This window comes from Nicotiana tomentosiformis, chromosome 11 (genome assembly GCF_000390325.3).
Source record: "Nicotiana tomentosiformis chromosome 11, ASM39032v3, whole genome shotgun sequence".
NCBI classification, from domain to species: Eukaryota; Viridiplantae; Streptophyta; class Magnoliopsida; order Solanales; family Solanaceae; genus Nicotiana; species Nicotiana tomentosiformis.
In genome coordinates, this window is record NC_090822.1 from 70,252,676 (window position 1) to 70,269,055 (window position 16,380).

Consider the following 16,380-nt stretch of genomic DNA (forward strand, 5'->3'; position numbering starts at 1 on the left):
GAATCCAAAGAAGGGAATCGAGGTGGTTGAAGAAATGTTGTCACGTCTAGGTGCACCAGTTCTCTGATATGCTCCTCCTCCTCCCTTAAAGAATCCATTTCCTGGGCCATCCTGGCTATGTGTTCATCATTCCTGGTGTTGTCTTTTTCCCCCGATCGCCCTGGACTATCGACTACGACCAAATCATGTTCAGTTGGGTCATTTTTTGCTGATATCTTTCCTTTTGACCTTAGATTGTATGGTGGTTCCGCTAGTTTTGATCGACACAAACAAACTTTCTTTTCTTTTTAGGGATAATCATAAGAAGAAAAATAAGCAGAAAGAAAAGAAAACGGAACAAGAGTTAGTCTCTTCATTTATACAAGAAGGAAGTCACACAGAGCAAATAATTTGTGCATTACAGCTAGCGTGTTTCCTAGGATTCACTGGGACCTCTCATTGCCGGAGGTAGGCCTAATGCGCAGAGATTTGACAAATATTTAGACTTGACACATTTAGATCTGAAGTAATTTATTTTCATTGATAATTTGGACTAATACAAGTGGGAACAAGGATTAGATCATTGTTTCATAGAACTGCATGGGCTTGGACATTTTGCCCTTTTGGAAAGTAAAATAGAAAACTAGGGATAAGGGTACAAAAGTAGGAAAGAGGGGAAATCAACCAACTCTAATAACCACCCCCTGAGTCATTTCCCATATCTTTCTCTTCTTCCGACTCCTCCTTTGGGTCTTCCTCAAACTCCTCCTCATCATTGTTGAATTCAAACTCCTCATCCGGATCTTCTTCTAGCTCTATACTTGACTCTATCTGGATGCATTCCACTACCCGGTCATCGTCTTCTGCAGGTGGTAACATGTGGTCAATGGATCCCGGGATCACCTGACGGTGCATTGAAGTGGTCACAAGATAATGTGGCAGGATCTCATGGTAAATCTGTAAAGCAGCCACCGCATCCTCTAACCAGGCGATGCCCTCTCTGCTTGGCCGGGCCAATTCTTCTTCTTCTTTAATCCAGACGTAATACTCAGGAGTACACCACGAGTTTTGACCCATAGGCATTGAGACTAGGTCGCTCCACTATTCTTGTAGCCTTTTTATCCTGGGAATTGGGATCTGCCCATTGTACTCATCCTCATATAGCGATGTCTTTATCCACAGAGGCATGTCTTGGATCATCCCAAACTGTCTGAGGACCCGCAGTGGTGAGTATGGTTGAATGCCTTCCAGTCCAATCCGCTTAATGAAGTATTTCTGATGAGTCCTCAAGATTTTCCTTCCACCTAACTAGGAGAGCTTCTATTTGATCCATTCTCCATTAGATTTTTCAGTGTTTCCCCTCATTCTACTTGCCCATGTGGGGAGACCCAATGTCTCATTCTTTCATTATGGTTGCGGATCATATTGTTTACGCCCACGAAGTAGTCAATAGTGGCCTCGCACTGGAAGAAATGTTCAGTAGCTCAGATCTGAAGCAACAAGTTTCAGCCTTTAAAGAAATCATACGCTTGTGCACATGCGGATAGAGCCCTCAGCATCTTAGCTAACACCATCGGCACCAAAGTAGCTTGAAGATTGCCACAGAAGGTCGCCAGAACCACTAGTCACAAGTTGATAGTGATACAACCCCTCCATTGTGGGAAGACCAATAGTCTCAATAGTGCCATTGATAAAGTGATAGGCCTGAGACTCTCCCACGTCACTTGGTCACATTGAAACTCCCCTGAATACAATTTGTAGCTCTCATGATGGCCAAATCTATTGAACAGTTGGTCGAGGCTCACCCATCTGCCTTCGATACTTCTGAGACTCCTACTGTTATCATGGCCTAAGGCATCCAAGAACCGGTATCTAGGAATAGTAACTAGCAATACTGGCTTTCTTCCATTGAACGATAGCTCCGTGAAACTTGTGACTTCTTCCAATATTTGGACTAACTCACAGTCAGCAAATTTGAACACCACCTTAGCCGGATCCCAAAATTCTATCAACGGGCGAGTGAATACCATGTCTGCTCGGATGTTCAGCAATGTGGTTAATGCCCCCAGGTGCGTCCGAACCTCATCTCTATGTTCCCGCGAATATTCTTCCACCATTGTTTCAACTTATATGGTGCTCCCATTACCATGCTGATCTTAGGGATGTTTCGGTTGATTTTCATTTTCTGAGGCGGGTAAAAGAAAGATGTTTGGGTAACTGTTTGCTTTGGATCTTTAAGTGTCTTGTCAAGTTTGTTTGTCTTTCCACAGAAGCTATGTCGTTAGGTGTATGACTCGCTGACATTAGGGTGGCTTTCCTAATTGTGTGTCGGTGCCAAGGACCGACTCACCTAAGGTTTATGCAGTATGACCTATTTCACTATAGTAGCGTGTTTCCTACTTTTGAATTAGACTGAAGGTTGCGAAAAGTTATGTCAGTTGACCTGATAAAGTCATTCTATGAAACTAGAGAGTTTTGAAAAGAAGGTTCGGAGGGGTGTAAAAGATAACCCTTGCGTGCCATTGTGTGGTAGTGTATAACCAAGACTCGATATGAAGAATGTGATGACAATGTATATAAAGCAGTAATAGACATGGGTGTAGAAACAATAAGCATGATAATTATAAATAGCAAATAAAGCAGGTAAGCATGTAATTGCAATTTTAACTATAATCAAAGCAAGGTATAAACAAATCTAGATGCCAAATTAGTCTAAGTCTGATAAGGCCAAAACCTAAGTGTGTATCCCCAGCAGAGTCACCATGCCCTATTTTGCACTAGTCAAAACAGGATTCAACTTGTGATTTCTCTGTTATTGATGAAGGAGAGTCGTCACCTAATATTTAAAGGTATACTAGGGTACCTATTTAATTACTAAGTCATGTTCCTTATAGGTATGCTAACCGGTGAGATTATGGCTAAGGGTTCTTGTTCTTCTAAGGGAAAGGTGTTAGGCACCCCTTAAAATCTACCCGAGGTATCTCCATAGGACATAGACTAATTTTTTAGGAACCAGTTATTATCACGATGCTTAATTACTATTAGGGAATGGCTTACTATATATATATATTTAAGGGAGGGTATATATAAGGGATGTAAGACTTAAGAAGGATGTGAGATTATAAAAGAGTTATGAAAGGTTAAAAGAGTTCTGAAAGTAATCCATATTTTATAAGGCTTGTAATAATGAGATTATGTTATGGAAGCAGTTGTTTTAAGGAATGGGTGCTTATATAACTCTAAAAAATATTTGTAAGAGAGTGAGCCTATATGTACCTTGATTATAAAAATCTGAAAAAGAGGTAGTCTTTTGGAAATCCATTTTTTGGACGATAGTACTTCACTGTTTGATGAAAATTTGATTTTGCGTCATGTTAGTAAAAATTGGCGATTCTTTCTGATTTTCTTTCTGAAAATGGGGCTATTGTTTTTTACTAGAGTCTGGGCTTCAAAATCTTTAAGAGAGGTGAGTGAGCAAGATGAATAAATTATAATTAGCGGAGTGAAGATTGATTACTAACTAATTCTCTTTAAATCGTATATTATTTAAAGTTTGCCTATGTTCCAGGTGATATTAAAGCATGAAGGTAAAGTACATGATCTAATATAGGAGTGTTAAATACATAATAACAAAATACAATAAAACGACAAGGGTAGTAAGAGAAAGTAATGAAGCAGTAAAGTAGGTTATGGAAGCAATGAATAGTAATGAAGGAAATGAGGGAAAGAAGACTAGACTATGGTGGTTGGGCCTCAAGAAGGTAGGCCTATCAATTGAAAGATGCAGCTATAGCTGATTGGACCCTCCAGAAAATGCAACAAGGTTGGTTTGGGCCGGAGTTCCTTAGGCACTCAGCAGGCCCAAATATGTACATGCTCAAAAGGAAAGAAGGTCATTAGATGTATATTCCACATTCTCAACATATTCAAACATATATGAAATGTATATAGACAAACAACTGGAATAAGAAATTATCAATATTCAAATGATATGAGAAATTATATTAATGTGGTGGTTATACACGACAAATAATTTACATTGAAAACCTTTCATTGTCATTAAACACTAAACCCCTAAAGAATCAAATGTGTCAATGAATTAAGGGCTAAGGAGGATGTTCTACTCAAGGTCAATGCCCCCTTTGTATCCCCCGACACTTCAAAGTTCCCAAGGGACTTAAGGCCCAGGGAAATACTTGTGCTGGGGAGGGAAGCCCAACCTAGAGTCAAACAGGAACATATAATACTCAATAAGTTATACATAGGCAGTGCAAATGAGGTTATGACTTTATATAGACAGGGGAGCTTTACACATTACAAGATCAAGTTAAACATGTCACGAGGAGAGAGAGTTACAGATAAAGGAAAGCATTATATTAAACAAGTTTAACTTAAGCATAAGTCTAGTTTAGTATCTGAATGTGAAGTAGTCTTGTTTCATCTTTTAAAAGTTATCACTTGATTAATACAGAATAACTAAGTCCCACTTTTTATGGAAGATAACTAAATGATAGATGCATGTAAGCTTCACAAAAACCAACAGTAGTTCAAAGAGATTAAAGGCAGGGAAGTACTATACCAAGTAAGTTTTGAATTAAACATGTATCTCAAGATTTTAACTAATCATGAGACAACCAGGTTCAGTTATACAACAATTACCAGTTGACTGTAACAAAACATGATCATGACTTGTTCTATAAAGAGGAAGATAGCTTAATCTTAACAGAATATATAGTAGAGGTTCATGAAAAGAGGACAGTTCAATTCAAATAAGACTAAGTCAACAGATGCAACCAATAATTATATGAGATCATGAGAATGTCATAGTGACAATCCATAAATTGCTTCCAAAGTTAACACACACAAGTATAGAGAAGAAAATCACCTAAGCACTTAGATTTTCATGCCTAAGTTAAGTGATAGATGATATGAACTTAGGCACTTCATATTCATCTCAGTTATGATTATCAAACATTAAATTCAACCACAAGACTAACAGAATACAGAGCAACATATAAAGGTAAAGGTCACTGCAGAATCATCAATGAAAGGCTGTGGAGCTTAGGTAAGTATGAACAATCATTCAAGACACATTATAGCTTAAACATTTAGACAGTTGGAACTCAGAAACGAAAATCATTGAGAATCACTTAATAACTTGATCAATCATAAACTACTGTAATTCTCAGAAGATAACTAACACATTTATGGCATTCAAAAGAGATGAGCAAAAGATAGAGATGAGGGATGTGCTAACCCTTTTGAGGGCAGCAAACTAAACGAAGACTCTCTTAGTTTTCTTAAGACCCCAAAAACTTCAAGTTCAAAGCAGCGACAGTACTCGAAAATGAAAAAGAAAAGAAACAGTAAGGAACCCTAGGCTTTTGAACTCAAAATTTCTCTTAAGTGATCGTGTAGATGATTTCAGTATGAGGTTGTCATGTTCATGTCCATGTGTTTGGTGAGAATATTAAAGGCCCCTTTTTGAAGTGCCACTAAGGCTCTAAGGTTTCACAAATTCAAATCAGTAGTGGAGAGTGACGCATAGTAAATGATGATAGAAAATTGAGTGAAAATCATAAAGAAACAGAGGTGAAAAGTAGGGTCGATTTTACCTGAGAGGAGGGATCGATTGTTGAAGGCTTTGAACCAACGAAAAAATCCTAAAACCCAGAGGTCACTACGTTTGACCTCTGGGTATAGAATTTCATGATGAAACTCTGAAGGAAGCTCTATGCATGCTCTGATTTGACGGAGCATAAGAGGATTTGAATGATTTAAAGTTTCATGTTTAAGCTAGGGTTCTAGGTATTAGGCGTTTTGAATTTGAATGGTGAAATGGGGAAGAAACCGGCGGGATTCGCGGATTTAGAAGGAAAAGTGGATGATTTCTAGTCAATTTGTGACCTTGCACGAATTGGTGCAAGGTTTTTTGATTGATTAGGATGATAGAGGTTGAGAGACGGAAGAGAGAAAGGGGAAAGGAGGGCAGCGATGTCAGAGGGGAAATGATTTAGGGTTAAGGGATTGGTGGTTGGTCTCTGAGGGTTATGTTTTAAAGATGGAATATGGGTCGTTTGATCATTTGATCAACGACCCTGATAAATCGGGGTTTTATGTGTTTAAAGAAATTAATTTGGGAAAATTCGGGAACCGTTGGTTTTGTTTGATCCAACGGTGGAGATAATATCTAATAACAGGTCAAAATTAAAAGAGAAAATGGAAATAATCGTGGGCCGTCGATGGTTTGGATCAACGGCTCAGATCATTTGTGTTTCTTATGTGAGTGCTGAAGACGGGTGACGTGGTAAGCGTTGATTGGTGCAAATAGGGTGACTTGGATCGCCATGGTGGAAAGAGATTGGTGTTTTGGTTGAGTGTATTTTCGGACTGGGCTTGTCAATTGGGCCAAGAATAATTTAAAAAATAGCCATTTTACCTTTGATTTGAGAAATGCAATTGTGGCCTTTTTGTCTTTTAACCCCTTTTATATTTAATTTAATTAAACTTAATAGTTTTCAATAAATGTGATAAAATTATAATTATTATATATACTACTAGTTACTTTAATTAATTAGCTATAAAAATACATTATTTTCCTAAATTGTAGCACTAATTTTCGAATTTCTCATAATAATCTAATTAACTAGAAATTAAAGATTAATTTATCAAATTAATTTTAGAACCTACGTAATGTATATATAAACAATATTTTAATAATTTTAAGAATAGTAAATATATTTGTAATTATATAATGTTAACACTACGTGATTAATTTCAAAACTATCACTTAAATTAATTTGTAAGAATATGTACTTGTTGCTAGAAAAAACTTTAAAAATATTTATTGTAAATTATGAAGTATAAATAAATTAATTTAAAAAGGAAGGGTTAAAATTGGTCGTCAACAACACCTACAAAATCTAAAATCACGTCGGTTCTTTGAGTTCTCCTACTCGCCAAGCACAATATTTCTGTCCCCGTCCTCATTCAAGAGTTTGTAGAAGTATGACTACCACATGCGCCTGATGCACGCCTCTTCAACCAATACCTTGCCATCCTCATCTTTGATGTACCTCACTTGGTCTAAGTCCCGAGCCTTCCTCTCTCGAACCTTGGCTAACCTGAACAGTCTTTTGTCACCGTCTTTGCCCCCAAGTTCCGCATACAAGAGTTTAAATGCGGCGGGCTTAGCAGCCGTGACCGCTAGTTTCGCCTCTTTCTTAGCCTTCTTATGACACTCCCTAAGCGTCCTCCTCTCCTCCTCGTCGGCGTTCTCCACTAACTTCATATACGCCGCTTTCTTGGCTTCTACTTTACCTTAGACCTCTCTATTCCACCACCAGTCACCTTTGTGACCCCTGGAGAAACCCTTTGTGACCCCTAACACCGTTCTAGAAGCTTCCCTAATACAGTTCGTTGTCGAGGTCCACATACTACTCGCGTTCCCACTGATAGTAAATTATATTTATAAAATAATTCTGGAGAAGATAAAATAACATATAAATATAAATGTAAAAGAAACAGGATTTAATCCGAGCCCATTGAATTCACAGTGTTTCCTTAAGGAATTTAATCCCCTCCTAGTACCCAAGTTTGTGGATTATTTCCTCCCAGGATAGAACGAATTATACATTGGTGTAGCGGTACTTCAAACTCCAGTGTTTCAGCGAACACAAAGATTGGTATCAAATCACACTTACTGTTGCTTTCTTTGTAGTTAAAACAATGCAGAAGAAAGGAGGAGAACTCAGAAATTCGTATTGAAAATCTAAGAGAATGGACTGGTATTTATAGCCAATGTTGAGCTCAAACTAAAGATGTGCAACTCTTCAAAACTGAAGAGGTGCAACTCTTCAGAAGGGATGTTTGTGTAAAACGGCCATAACATAAATGGCTTTTACAAAAAGCGAAGGGCATATAATATTCCATTGGATTTAATATTAATTTTCCGTTTAAAAAAATAAATATTTAATAATATTTATGTTAATATTTACTATTAACAAATAAATTTGGTCCAAAATATTAATCAATCAATTGATCATTTAACCAAATCCAAATACGAAGCCGAAGCCGAAGCCGAGCCGAGCGAGCGACGACGACGCGAGGCTTGCCTTCTTATTAACTCTTTAAGATCTAGAAGAAGAGAAATTGTATATATACCCATCAAAAACCTTTTTCTCTTCCAATATGGGATAATGTCCCTTTGTCATGGAGGGAAACTCAAATATTTTCAATTTTTCTCCATTTCCCATTCATCCTTTTTTAAGCTACATTTAAGCTTAAAAACCCAACAATCCCCCACATGAATGGGGAATGGCTATATCACGGAAATATGCATGAAAAACTGTGTGATTCGCAAGCAAGGATTAATTGCATCTGGATAAGTAGGTTTTCCTTTGAACTTTTTGTAGTGAACTTATGTCAGATATACTCGGTCAATTGGTAGATTTGATATCTTTGAACCGTCGAACTTTGGTGTATACCGAGACAACCATAAGTCACACAACCAATCCTTAACTGTCTTTGGCTCTCATTGTTGTGTTCGTTTCATCCATGAACACCGCCTGGTTTCATAAGTGCATAGAGAACTAGCCTTACAAAATTCTCCTTGAAGCGGCTAACACTTCACATTTACATAGGTAATTCCTAAACGTGTCATCCCGTAGATACACTATATGATATACCCCGTATCAAATTTAGAAATCATTAAAAAGCCTTAATGCTTTATCCTTGGTACTGAACATTGTCTCATCACGAGAATGGACCAAAGTTAAGTTAACAATGTTGAACCATCATTAATGACTTTGTTTGATCTCCTTGAACCTAGATCTTGGAATCTCCAGTCTTCTAGGTAGATTTATCGCCACAATGGCTTGTTCTCGACTATAGTCCCATTCCCCTCGATGACTTCTCAACTACCTCTCTAGTTAGGCCTTTTGTAAGTGGATCTGACACATTATCGCTTGACTTTATATAGTCAATTGTGATAATTCCTCTAGAGAGTAATTTCCTAACGGTTTTATGTCTTCGTCATATATGATGAGATTTACCATTATACATCACCCTCCCAGCCCTTCCAATTGCCGCTTGACTATCGCAATGTATGCATATTGGTGCTAATGGTTTGGGCCAAAATGGAATGTCTTCCAAGAAATTCCGGAGTCATTCAGCTTCTTCACCGGCTTTATCTAAGGCTATGAACTCAGCCTCCATTGTAGAGCGGGCAATACAAGTTTGCTTGGACGACTTCAAGGATACCACTCCTTCACCAATAGTGAATACATATCCACTTGAGGACTTAGAATCAGTTGAACCGGTGATCCAATTTGCATCACAGTATCCCTCAATCACTGCAAGATATTTACTGTAGTGCAAAGCAAAGTCCTGGGTAAGTTCTAAGTATCCCAAAACTCGTTTCATTGCCATCCAATGAGATTGACCTAGATTGCTCATGTATCGACTCAATTGACTTATAGCACAAGCTATATCTGGTCGTGTACAATTCATGATATACATTAAGCATCCCAACACATGAGTATAATCCAATTATGATATGATTTGGCCTTTGTTCTTTGCTAATGCAAGATTCACGTCAATCGGAGTCTTTATAACTTTAAACCCTAAGTGCTTGAATTTTTCAAGTACTGTCTTAATTTAATGAGATTGTAACAATGCCAGACCTTGAGGAGACTTATGGATCTTAATCCATAGAATTAAATCAGCAATTCCCAAGTCCTTCATATCAAACTTGCTAGTTAGCATACGCTTAGTCGCATTTATGTTGGCAATGTCATTACTCATTATCAGCATATCATCCACATATAAGAAAACAATGACTATGTGATATGGAACATTTTTAATGTATACACATTTATCACATTCATTTATCTTAAAACCATTTGACAACATTGTTTGATCAAATTTTGCATGCCATTGTGTGGGTGCTTGTTTTAGTCCGTAAAGGGACTTAACAAGTCTACATACCTCCTTTTCTTTACCTGGAACCACAAACCCTTCAGGTTGTTCGATGTAGATTTCTTCCTCCAAATCTCCATTTAAGAAGGCCATCTTAACGTCCATTTGATGACTTTCAAGATCATAAACTGCAACTAATGCTACTAACAATCGTATGCACGTAATTCTTGTAACTGGAGAGTATGTATCAAAATAATCAAGACCTTCTCGTTGTCTATACCCTTTGATTACAAGTCTTGCCTTATATTTATTAATAGTGTCACCATCTTTCATTTTCCTCTTAAAAATCCATTTAGAACCCAAAGGTTTATTTTCAGGAGGAAGATCAACCAATTCCCATGTATGGTTGTTCAATATGGATTCTATTTCACTATTGATTGCCTCTTTCCAAAACAATGATTCCGAAGAAGACATAGCTTCTTTAAATCTTCGAGGCTCATTTTTCAATAAGAAAGTCACAAAATCTTGTCCAAATGAAGTAGACATTTTGTGACGTTTACTACGTCTTGGATCCTCCTGATTAAATGTACTTTCTTTTGTTTCTTCCCGAGGTCGTTTAGATCCTTCACCAATCGACTCACATTCCTTTTTATACGGATATATATTTTCAAAGAACTCAGCATTATCTGATTCTATAACCATATTATTATGAATGTCGGAATTTTCTGATTTATGAACTAGAAATCGATATGCTTTACTATTGGTCGCATATCCTATGAAAACACAATCAACGGTTTTCGGTTCTATTTTTACTCTTTTGGGTTTAGGAACTTGCACTTTTGCCAAACACCCCAACACTTTAAAATAATTCAAGTTGGGCTTCCTTCCTTTCCATTTTTCATATGGAATGGATTGTATTTTGCTATGGGGTACTTGATTTAGTATCCGGTTAGCTGTAAAAACGGCTTCCTCCCACAAGTTTTGTGGCACACCAAAACTTATCAACAATGCATTCATCATCTCCTTTAATGAACGATTCTTTCTTTCCGCAATCCCATTGGATTGGGGCATGTAAGGAGCCGTTGTTTGATGAATAATTTCATATTCTAAACATATTTATTCAAAAGGAGATTCATATTCACCACCCCTATCACTTCTTATCATTTTGATTTTCTTGTTAAGTTGCGTTTCAACTTCATTTTTATATTGCCTGAATGCTTCTATTGCTTCATATTTACTATTAAGTAAGTAAACATAGTAATATTGAGTACTGTCGTCAATAAAAGTTATGAAATACTTCTTTCCACCGCGAGATGGTATTGACTTCATGTCGCAAATATCTGTGTAAATTAAGTCTAAAGAATTTGAATTCCTTTCAACTGACTTATAAGGATGTTTAACATACTTAGATTCCACACATATTTGACATTTTGATTTATCACATTCAAACATAGGCAATACTTCTAAATTAATCATTTTTCGCAAGGTTTTATAATTGACATGACCCAAACGTATATGCCATAATTCATTTGACTCAAGTAAGTAAGAAGAAGACGAAATTTTATTATTATTCTCAACAACCATTACATTCAGCTTGAAAAGGTCGTCAATGAGGTAACCTTTTTCCTACAAACATCTCATTCTTACTTATTACAACTTTATCGGATACAAAAACACACTTAAACCCGTTCTTAACAAGAAGTCCAGCAGAGACTAAGTTTTTTCTAATCTCTGGAACATGAAGGACTTTGTTCAAAGTCACCACCTTACCAGAAGTCATTTTCAGAAATATATTCCCACATCCTTCAATTTTGGTCGTTGTAGAATTTCCCATAGAAAGCATCTCTTCGGGTCCAACAGGAGCATATGTAGCAAACGCTTCTCTAACAGCACAAACATGGTGAGTGGCTCCAGAATCAATCCACCACTCCTTAAGATTTCCCAACAGATTGCATTCAGAAAGCATAACACACAAGTCGTCAACATCTTCGTGTTTTTCAACCATGTTTGCTTGACCCTTCTTCTTGTCTTTCTTTGGAGCACGACAATCTGCAGATATGTGTCCATCTTTTCCATAGTTGTAGCAATTTTCGTTGAACTGCTTCTTGCTTGGGTTGCTTTTCGGTCCAGAATCCTTCTTGCTCTTTCTATTATTTTGAGGAGTATCCTCAACAATGTTTGCTCCCATTATTGTTGAGTTTCCACGGGTTTTCTTTTCAGCAGCTTTGTTGTCCCCTTCGATTCTCAACCGAACAATGAGATCTTGAAGGGACATATCCTTGCGTTTGTGTTTGAAGTAGTTTTTGAAGTCCTTCCACAAAGGAGGCAACTTCTCAATCATCGCTGCAACTTGGAATGCTTCATTGATGACAAGACCTTCAATGAAAATTCTGTTAGTAAAAATAAGATAATTAATACTTTCAACATTAGTATTAATTTTACTTATACCTTCAGCAAGGAGATCGTGAATAATCACTTGCAATTCCTGAAGTTGGGTAATAACAGACTTGCTATCTACCATTTTGTCGTCCAAATATTTAGCAGCAACGAATTGTTTTAACTCGACATCTTCCGTTTTGTATTTCCTTTCAAGCGCTATCCACGGTTGTTTTGACGTCTCCACATTACTATAGACGTAATACATATCGTCCTCCAGTTTGCTAAGAATGTAATTCTTGCATAGAAAATCAGAATGCTTCCACGACTTAGTCACGAGAAAGTGTTCATTTTCTGGAGTTTCATCGGGCAGAACAGGAACATCTTTCTTAATGAATTTCTACAGACTTAAAGTCGTCAAGTAGAAGAACATCTTCTGCTTCCACCGCTTGAAATCAATCCCGAAAAATTTTTCGGATTTTTCTGCCGGTGTTGTTCGGCTTGTCGATGCATTGGCAGTCACCATAGGAACAGTCTGGTTCCCGTTGTCATTCGTTATTTCTGTAAAAGAATGACACAAACAAACGTTAAAATAACGTAGATTTTAATCTCCAATGGAGTAGAAAACCACAAAGGTTTTAGTCTCCAGAATAGTGAGAATAACACAAATACAAAAATATTAAATTCCTTAAGCTTGATAGTAAACTGTATTTGTAAAATAATTCTGGAGAATATAAAATAACATATAAACAGAAATGTAAAAGAAACAGGATTTAATCCGAGCCCATTGAATTCACAGTGTTTCCTTAAGGAATTTAATCCCCTCCTAATACCCAAGGTTGTGGATTATTTCCTCCCAGGATAGAACGAATTACACACTGGTGTAGCGATAGTTCAAACTCCAGTGTTTCAGCGAACACAAAGATCGGTATCAAATCACACTTATTGTTGCTTTCTTTGTAGTTAAAACAATGCAGAAGAAAGGAGGAGAGCTCAGAAATTCGTATTGAGAAGCCGAAGCCGAAGCCGAGCGATGACGATGACGGTGCGAGGCTTGCCTTCTTCTTAACTCTTTAAGAGCTAGAAGAAAAGAAATTGTATATATACCCATCAAAAACCTTTTCCTCTTCTAATATGGGACAATGTCCCTTTGTCAAGGAGGGAAACTCAAATATTTTTAATTTCTCTCCATTTCTCATTCACCCTTTTTTAAGCTACATTTAAGCTTAAAAACCCAACACCCACAACTTTTCCAAGGCCCCATATCTAACAACTTCTCCCCTAGAGCCTGAGCTTTGTCCTCAGTCAAGGCTCCCCACTTGATTTTAGGTAGACCAAACACCACTCTCTTCTTCTTCTCCCTCTTAATCTCCAAGTCCATAACCAAGAGCCTATGTTGGGTCGAAAGCCATTCACTCGGAATAACCTTACAATCAGTGCAAAGGCCTCTATCTTTTGATCTTCTATCTTTTTTCTTTGTTTACAACCTATTATGGCCGGTAAGACTTTTACACTCCCTCAAGCTGAACAGACCGCCGCTGATGCATGTGAAACAGTAATGGAGGCTGAGCTTCTAGCTCAGTTACAGGAGGCAGTCAAGCCCCTCATCGTCCATCTGAGGTGCGACACATCTCTATTCACACCCATTGCTGTGAACACCTTAGGGCTCACAGTTAAAAATTACATCCATTTGATGAATGTGTTTTTGAGAATGTCTGACCCCGCAGTGCTGAAGAGGATAGTTTGGGACGTACTTCAAACTAGGATATACGATTCTTATACTCACCGACCCTGTAATCTCGCTTTGTCTGATGTTCTAAAGATATCCAAATGGATGCAATCACCTAAGGGTGTTTACTGTACTGTGCGCATCAAGAACAAAAGGCAGAAGCTAGACAACAAGTCGTCTGTGAAAGATCCAGAAGGTATACTGGTTCAAGTTCTCCCGAAATAATTTGAACATTATAAAGCTAAGACTAAGGAGACTAGCTAGGAGACGCTACGATGAAGAGGTTAACAACTTACGTCTTAAGATTCAACGGTTAGAAAGGGGAAAAACCCGTGACCTGAAGCAAATCAAGGAATCGTTCTTTCCTGCATGCTACTTTAAGGAGCCAAGTAGTGGTGTAATTAGGAAAGAGTCTTATGACATGTATGTTAGTGAGGTTACAAAGAGTGGAAGGTGCCAATGCCGTTGTCGGATCGTGCCATAGAAATGGCAATGGAGATGTATAGTGCAAAGGTTCTAGAACTGAAGATGACAGATTTTATCCGGCAGAATCAAGTTGCGGGACAAGCGCTTGGGAACTATCTTGAGAAGCGCATCGTCAAGTTAGCTGAGGCGGGAGATCTTGGCCAAATCCAGAAACTTCGGAGGGACTTTGCTGCAATTGGTGGAGAAACACAAGCGGCAATCCATCCCAAATTGGACGCCCAAAAGTAATAATGATTTCTTTTTGCCTTTTTCTATCTTTTGTTGATGATCGTTGGTTACTTCTAAGTTGGACAGTTCCTGTGTCGTTTGGAAAAATAAGATTATTTGAAGACAGAAAGAAGAGTATTTGAAGTTGAAGTGAAAAAAGAGTATTTGAAGTTTGAAAAAAAAGGGTTGAATTTTTGTTAGAGAAAACAAGAAACATCCTAATAATATCCTAACTTCAAATTCTAGATTTCAAGTTGACTTGTCATAATGGACCAAACGCAAAACCAAACACTAATTTGAAACTCGTTTTTTCAAATATTTCAAAAATAACTCATGGCCAAACACTCAAATGTCAGCAAACTATGGAACTAACAAAGAGGAAGATTTTGTATACTCCTCCTTTTGTATCAAGGTTTTGTAATGGATTTCTTAAGGATCCGCGTTGCCAAGGAAAATCCTTTATTTAATATTGTATGTAGTAAATTTCCTTTTGATTTCTCTTTGTGGAACAATGATGGAAAGCTTTATATCTGCTTTAGTTTCTTCTGTTCCACCTCTTTGCCAGATCGATAACTATTGCCAGATAACAATGTCTATTAGGTTTGGGCATCTTCATGCATCCTATTTTATACTCTAGATTTCCCTCAAGCGAATAATTAAATATTTGATAATTTGGAATTAGAAGTGTTTTCATTTAAGTTGATGAATTTGATGCTTTCTTTCATTTAACTATATATATTCATGATTCAGGTTACAAGGGGAGAAGAAGAATTTGAACGAGAAGAAGCACTTGGACAAGAACAAGCACTTGGACCAGAAGAATCAGTTGAAATACTCTCAACACACACACCAAAGTTTAAACAGATTACTGGTAAATTAGCTTTTCCTAATACTAATATGTGATCAATATTAGCGCTAGCTTAGCCTTATTCGAGTGCTTACTTGTGCATTTTTCGGGTGCTGCTACCAGCTTCTTGTTGCTGCTTGCTATCAAACTTTTGGTGTTGTGGTGTTGCTAGGGGTGCATTTTTATGTTGTGCTATTTTTGCTGCCAGTTTTTTAGTGTTGCAATACATTTTGAGTGAAGTGATGTGGTGTTGTGTCACGACCCAAAATTCATTATAGATCGTGATGGCGTCTAATGCTGTTCATTTTATTACTTTTGAAATCATGAATCTCATTGAATAAGTAGTGTAAAATCTAGTACTCGTAGAAAACCCGTGATTTTATTTTTTTAATTTTCGTATAAGGTATAAATTATAAGATGAAATGATAATAATTACGCGAACTATAATAATGAACACCCAGTAGGTACCCCTAAAATCCGGTGTCACAAGTGCATGGGCATTTACTAAGGAGTACGATAATAATATAACATCTTTCTAGAATGTAAATAAGAGAGGATAAAATAAATAGTATGATAGGGACTCTGTGGACTGCGATGCGTAGCCTGGAATACAGCTCACATGAAGTCTCCTTAACAGCTGCGCCTACGCGCCAAGATGATCATCAAATGAACCTATTAGAATCTGCACATTTAGTGCAGAAGTGCAGCATGAGTACGTAAATCAACGCGTACCTAGTAAGTATCTAGCCTAACCCCAGAGAAGTAGTGACGAGGTGTCGACATCGACACTTACTAGTGTTCCAATAAATTTATATGGTAAATAATAAACAGATAAGAG

At 37.4% G+C, this 16,380-nt stretch overlaps 1 protein-coding gene across 1 annotated transcript; it reads right to left on the minus strand.

The window, feature by feature from the left end:
• Nucleotides 1-9,144: 9,144 nt before the first annotated feature.
• Nucleotides 9,145-10,230, minus strand: LOC138901629 (secreted RxLR effector protein 161-like). The gene is made up of 2 exons (XM_070189408.1): nt 9,981-10,230; nt 9,145-9,470 (listed from the first exon to the last, which is right to left on the minus strand). The coding sequence occupies exons 1-2, from the start codon at nt 10,228-10,230 to the stop codon at nt 9,145-9,147; spliced, it is 576 nt and encodes a 191-aa protein (XP_070045509.1).
• Between the last annotated feature and the right edge of the window lie 6,150 nt (nt 10,231-16,380).

Bases quoted from the DNA above. Each gene is read 5' to 3' on its own strand.
- LOC138901629 (XM_070189408.1), bottom strand. From the start codon at position 10,230: ATGAAAGATGGTGACACTATTAATAAATATAAGGCAAGACTTGTAATC. The intron at 9,471-9,980 runs GTAAAGAAAAGG...GTACACGACCAG, and splicing joins TGAAGGGTTTGTGGTTCCAG to ATATAGCTTGTGCTATAAGT.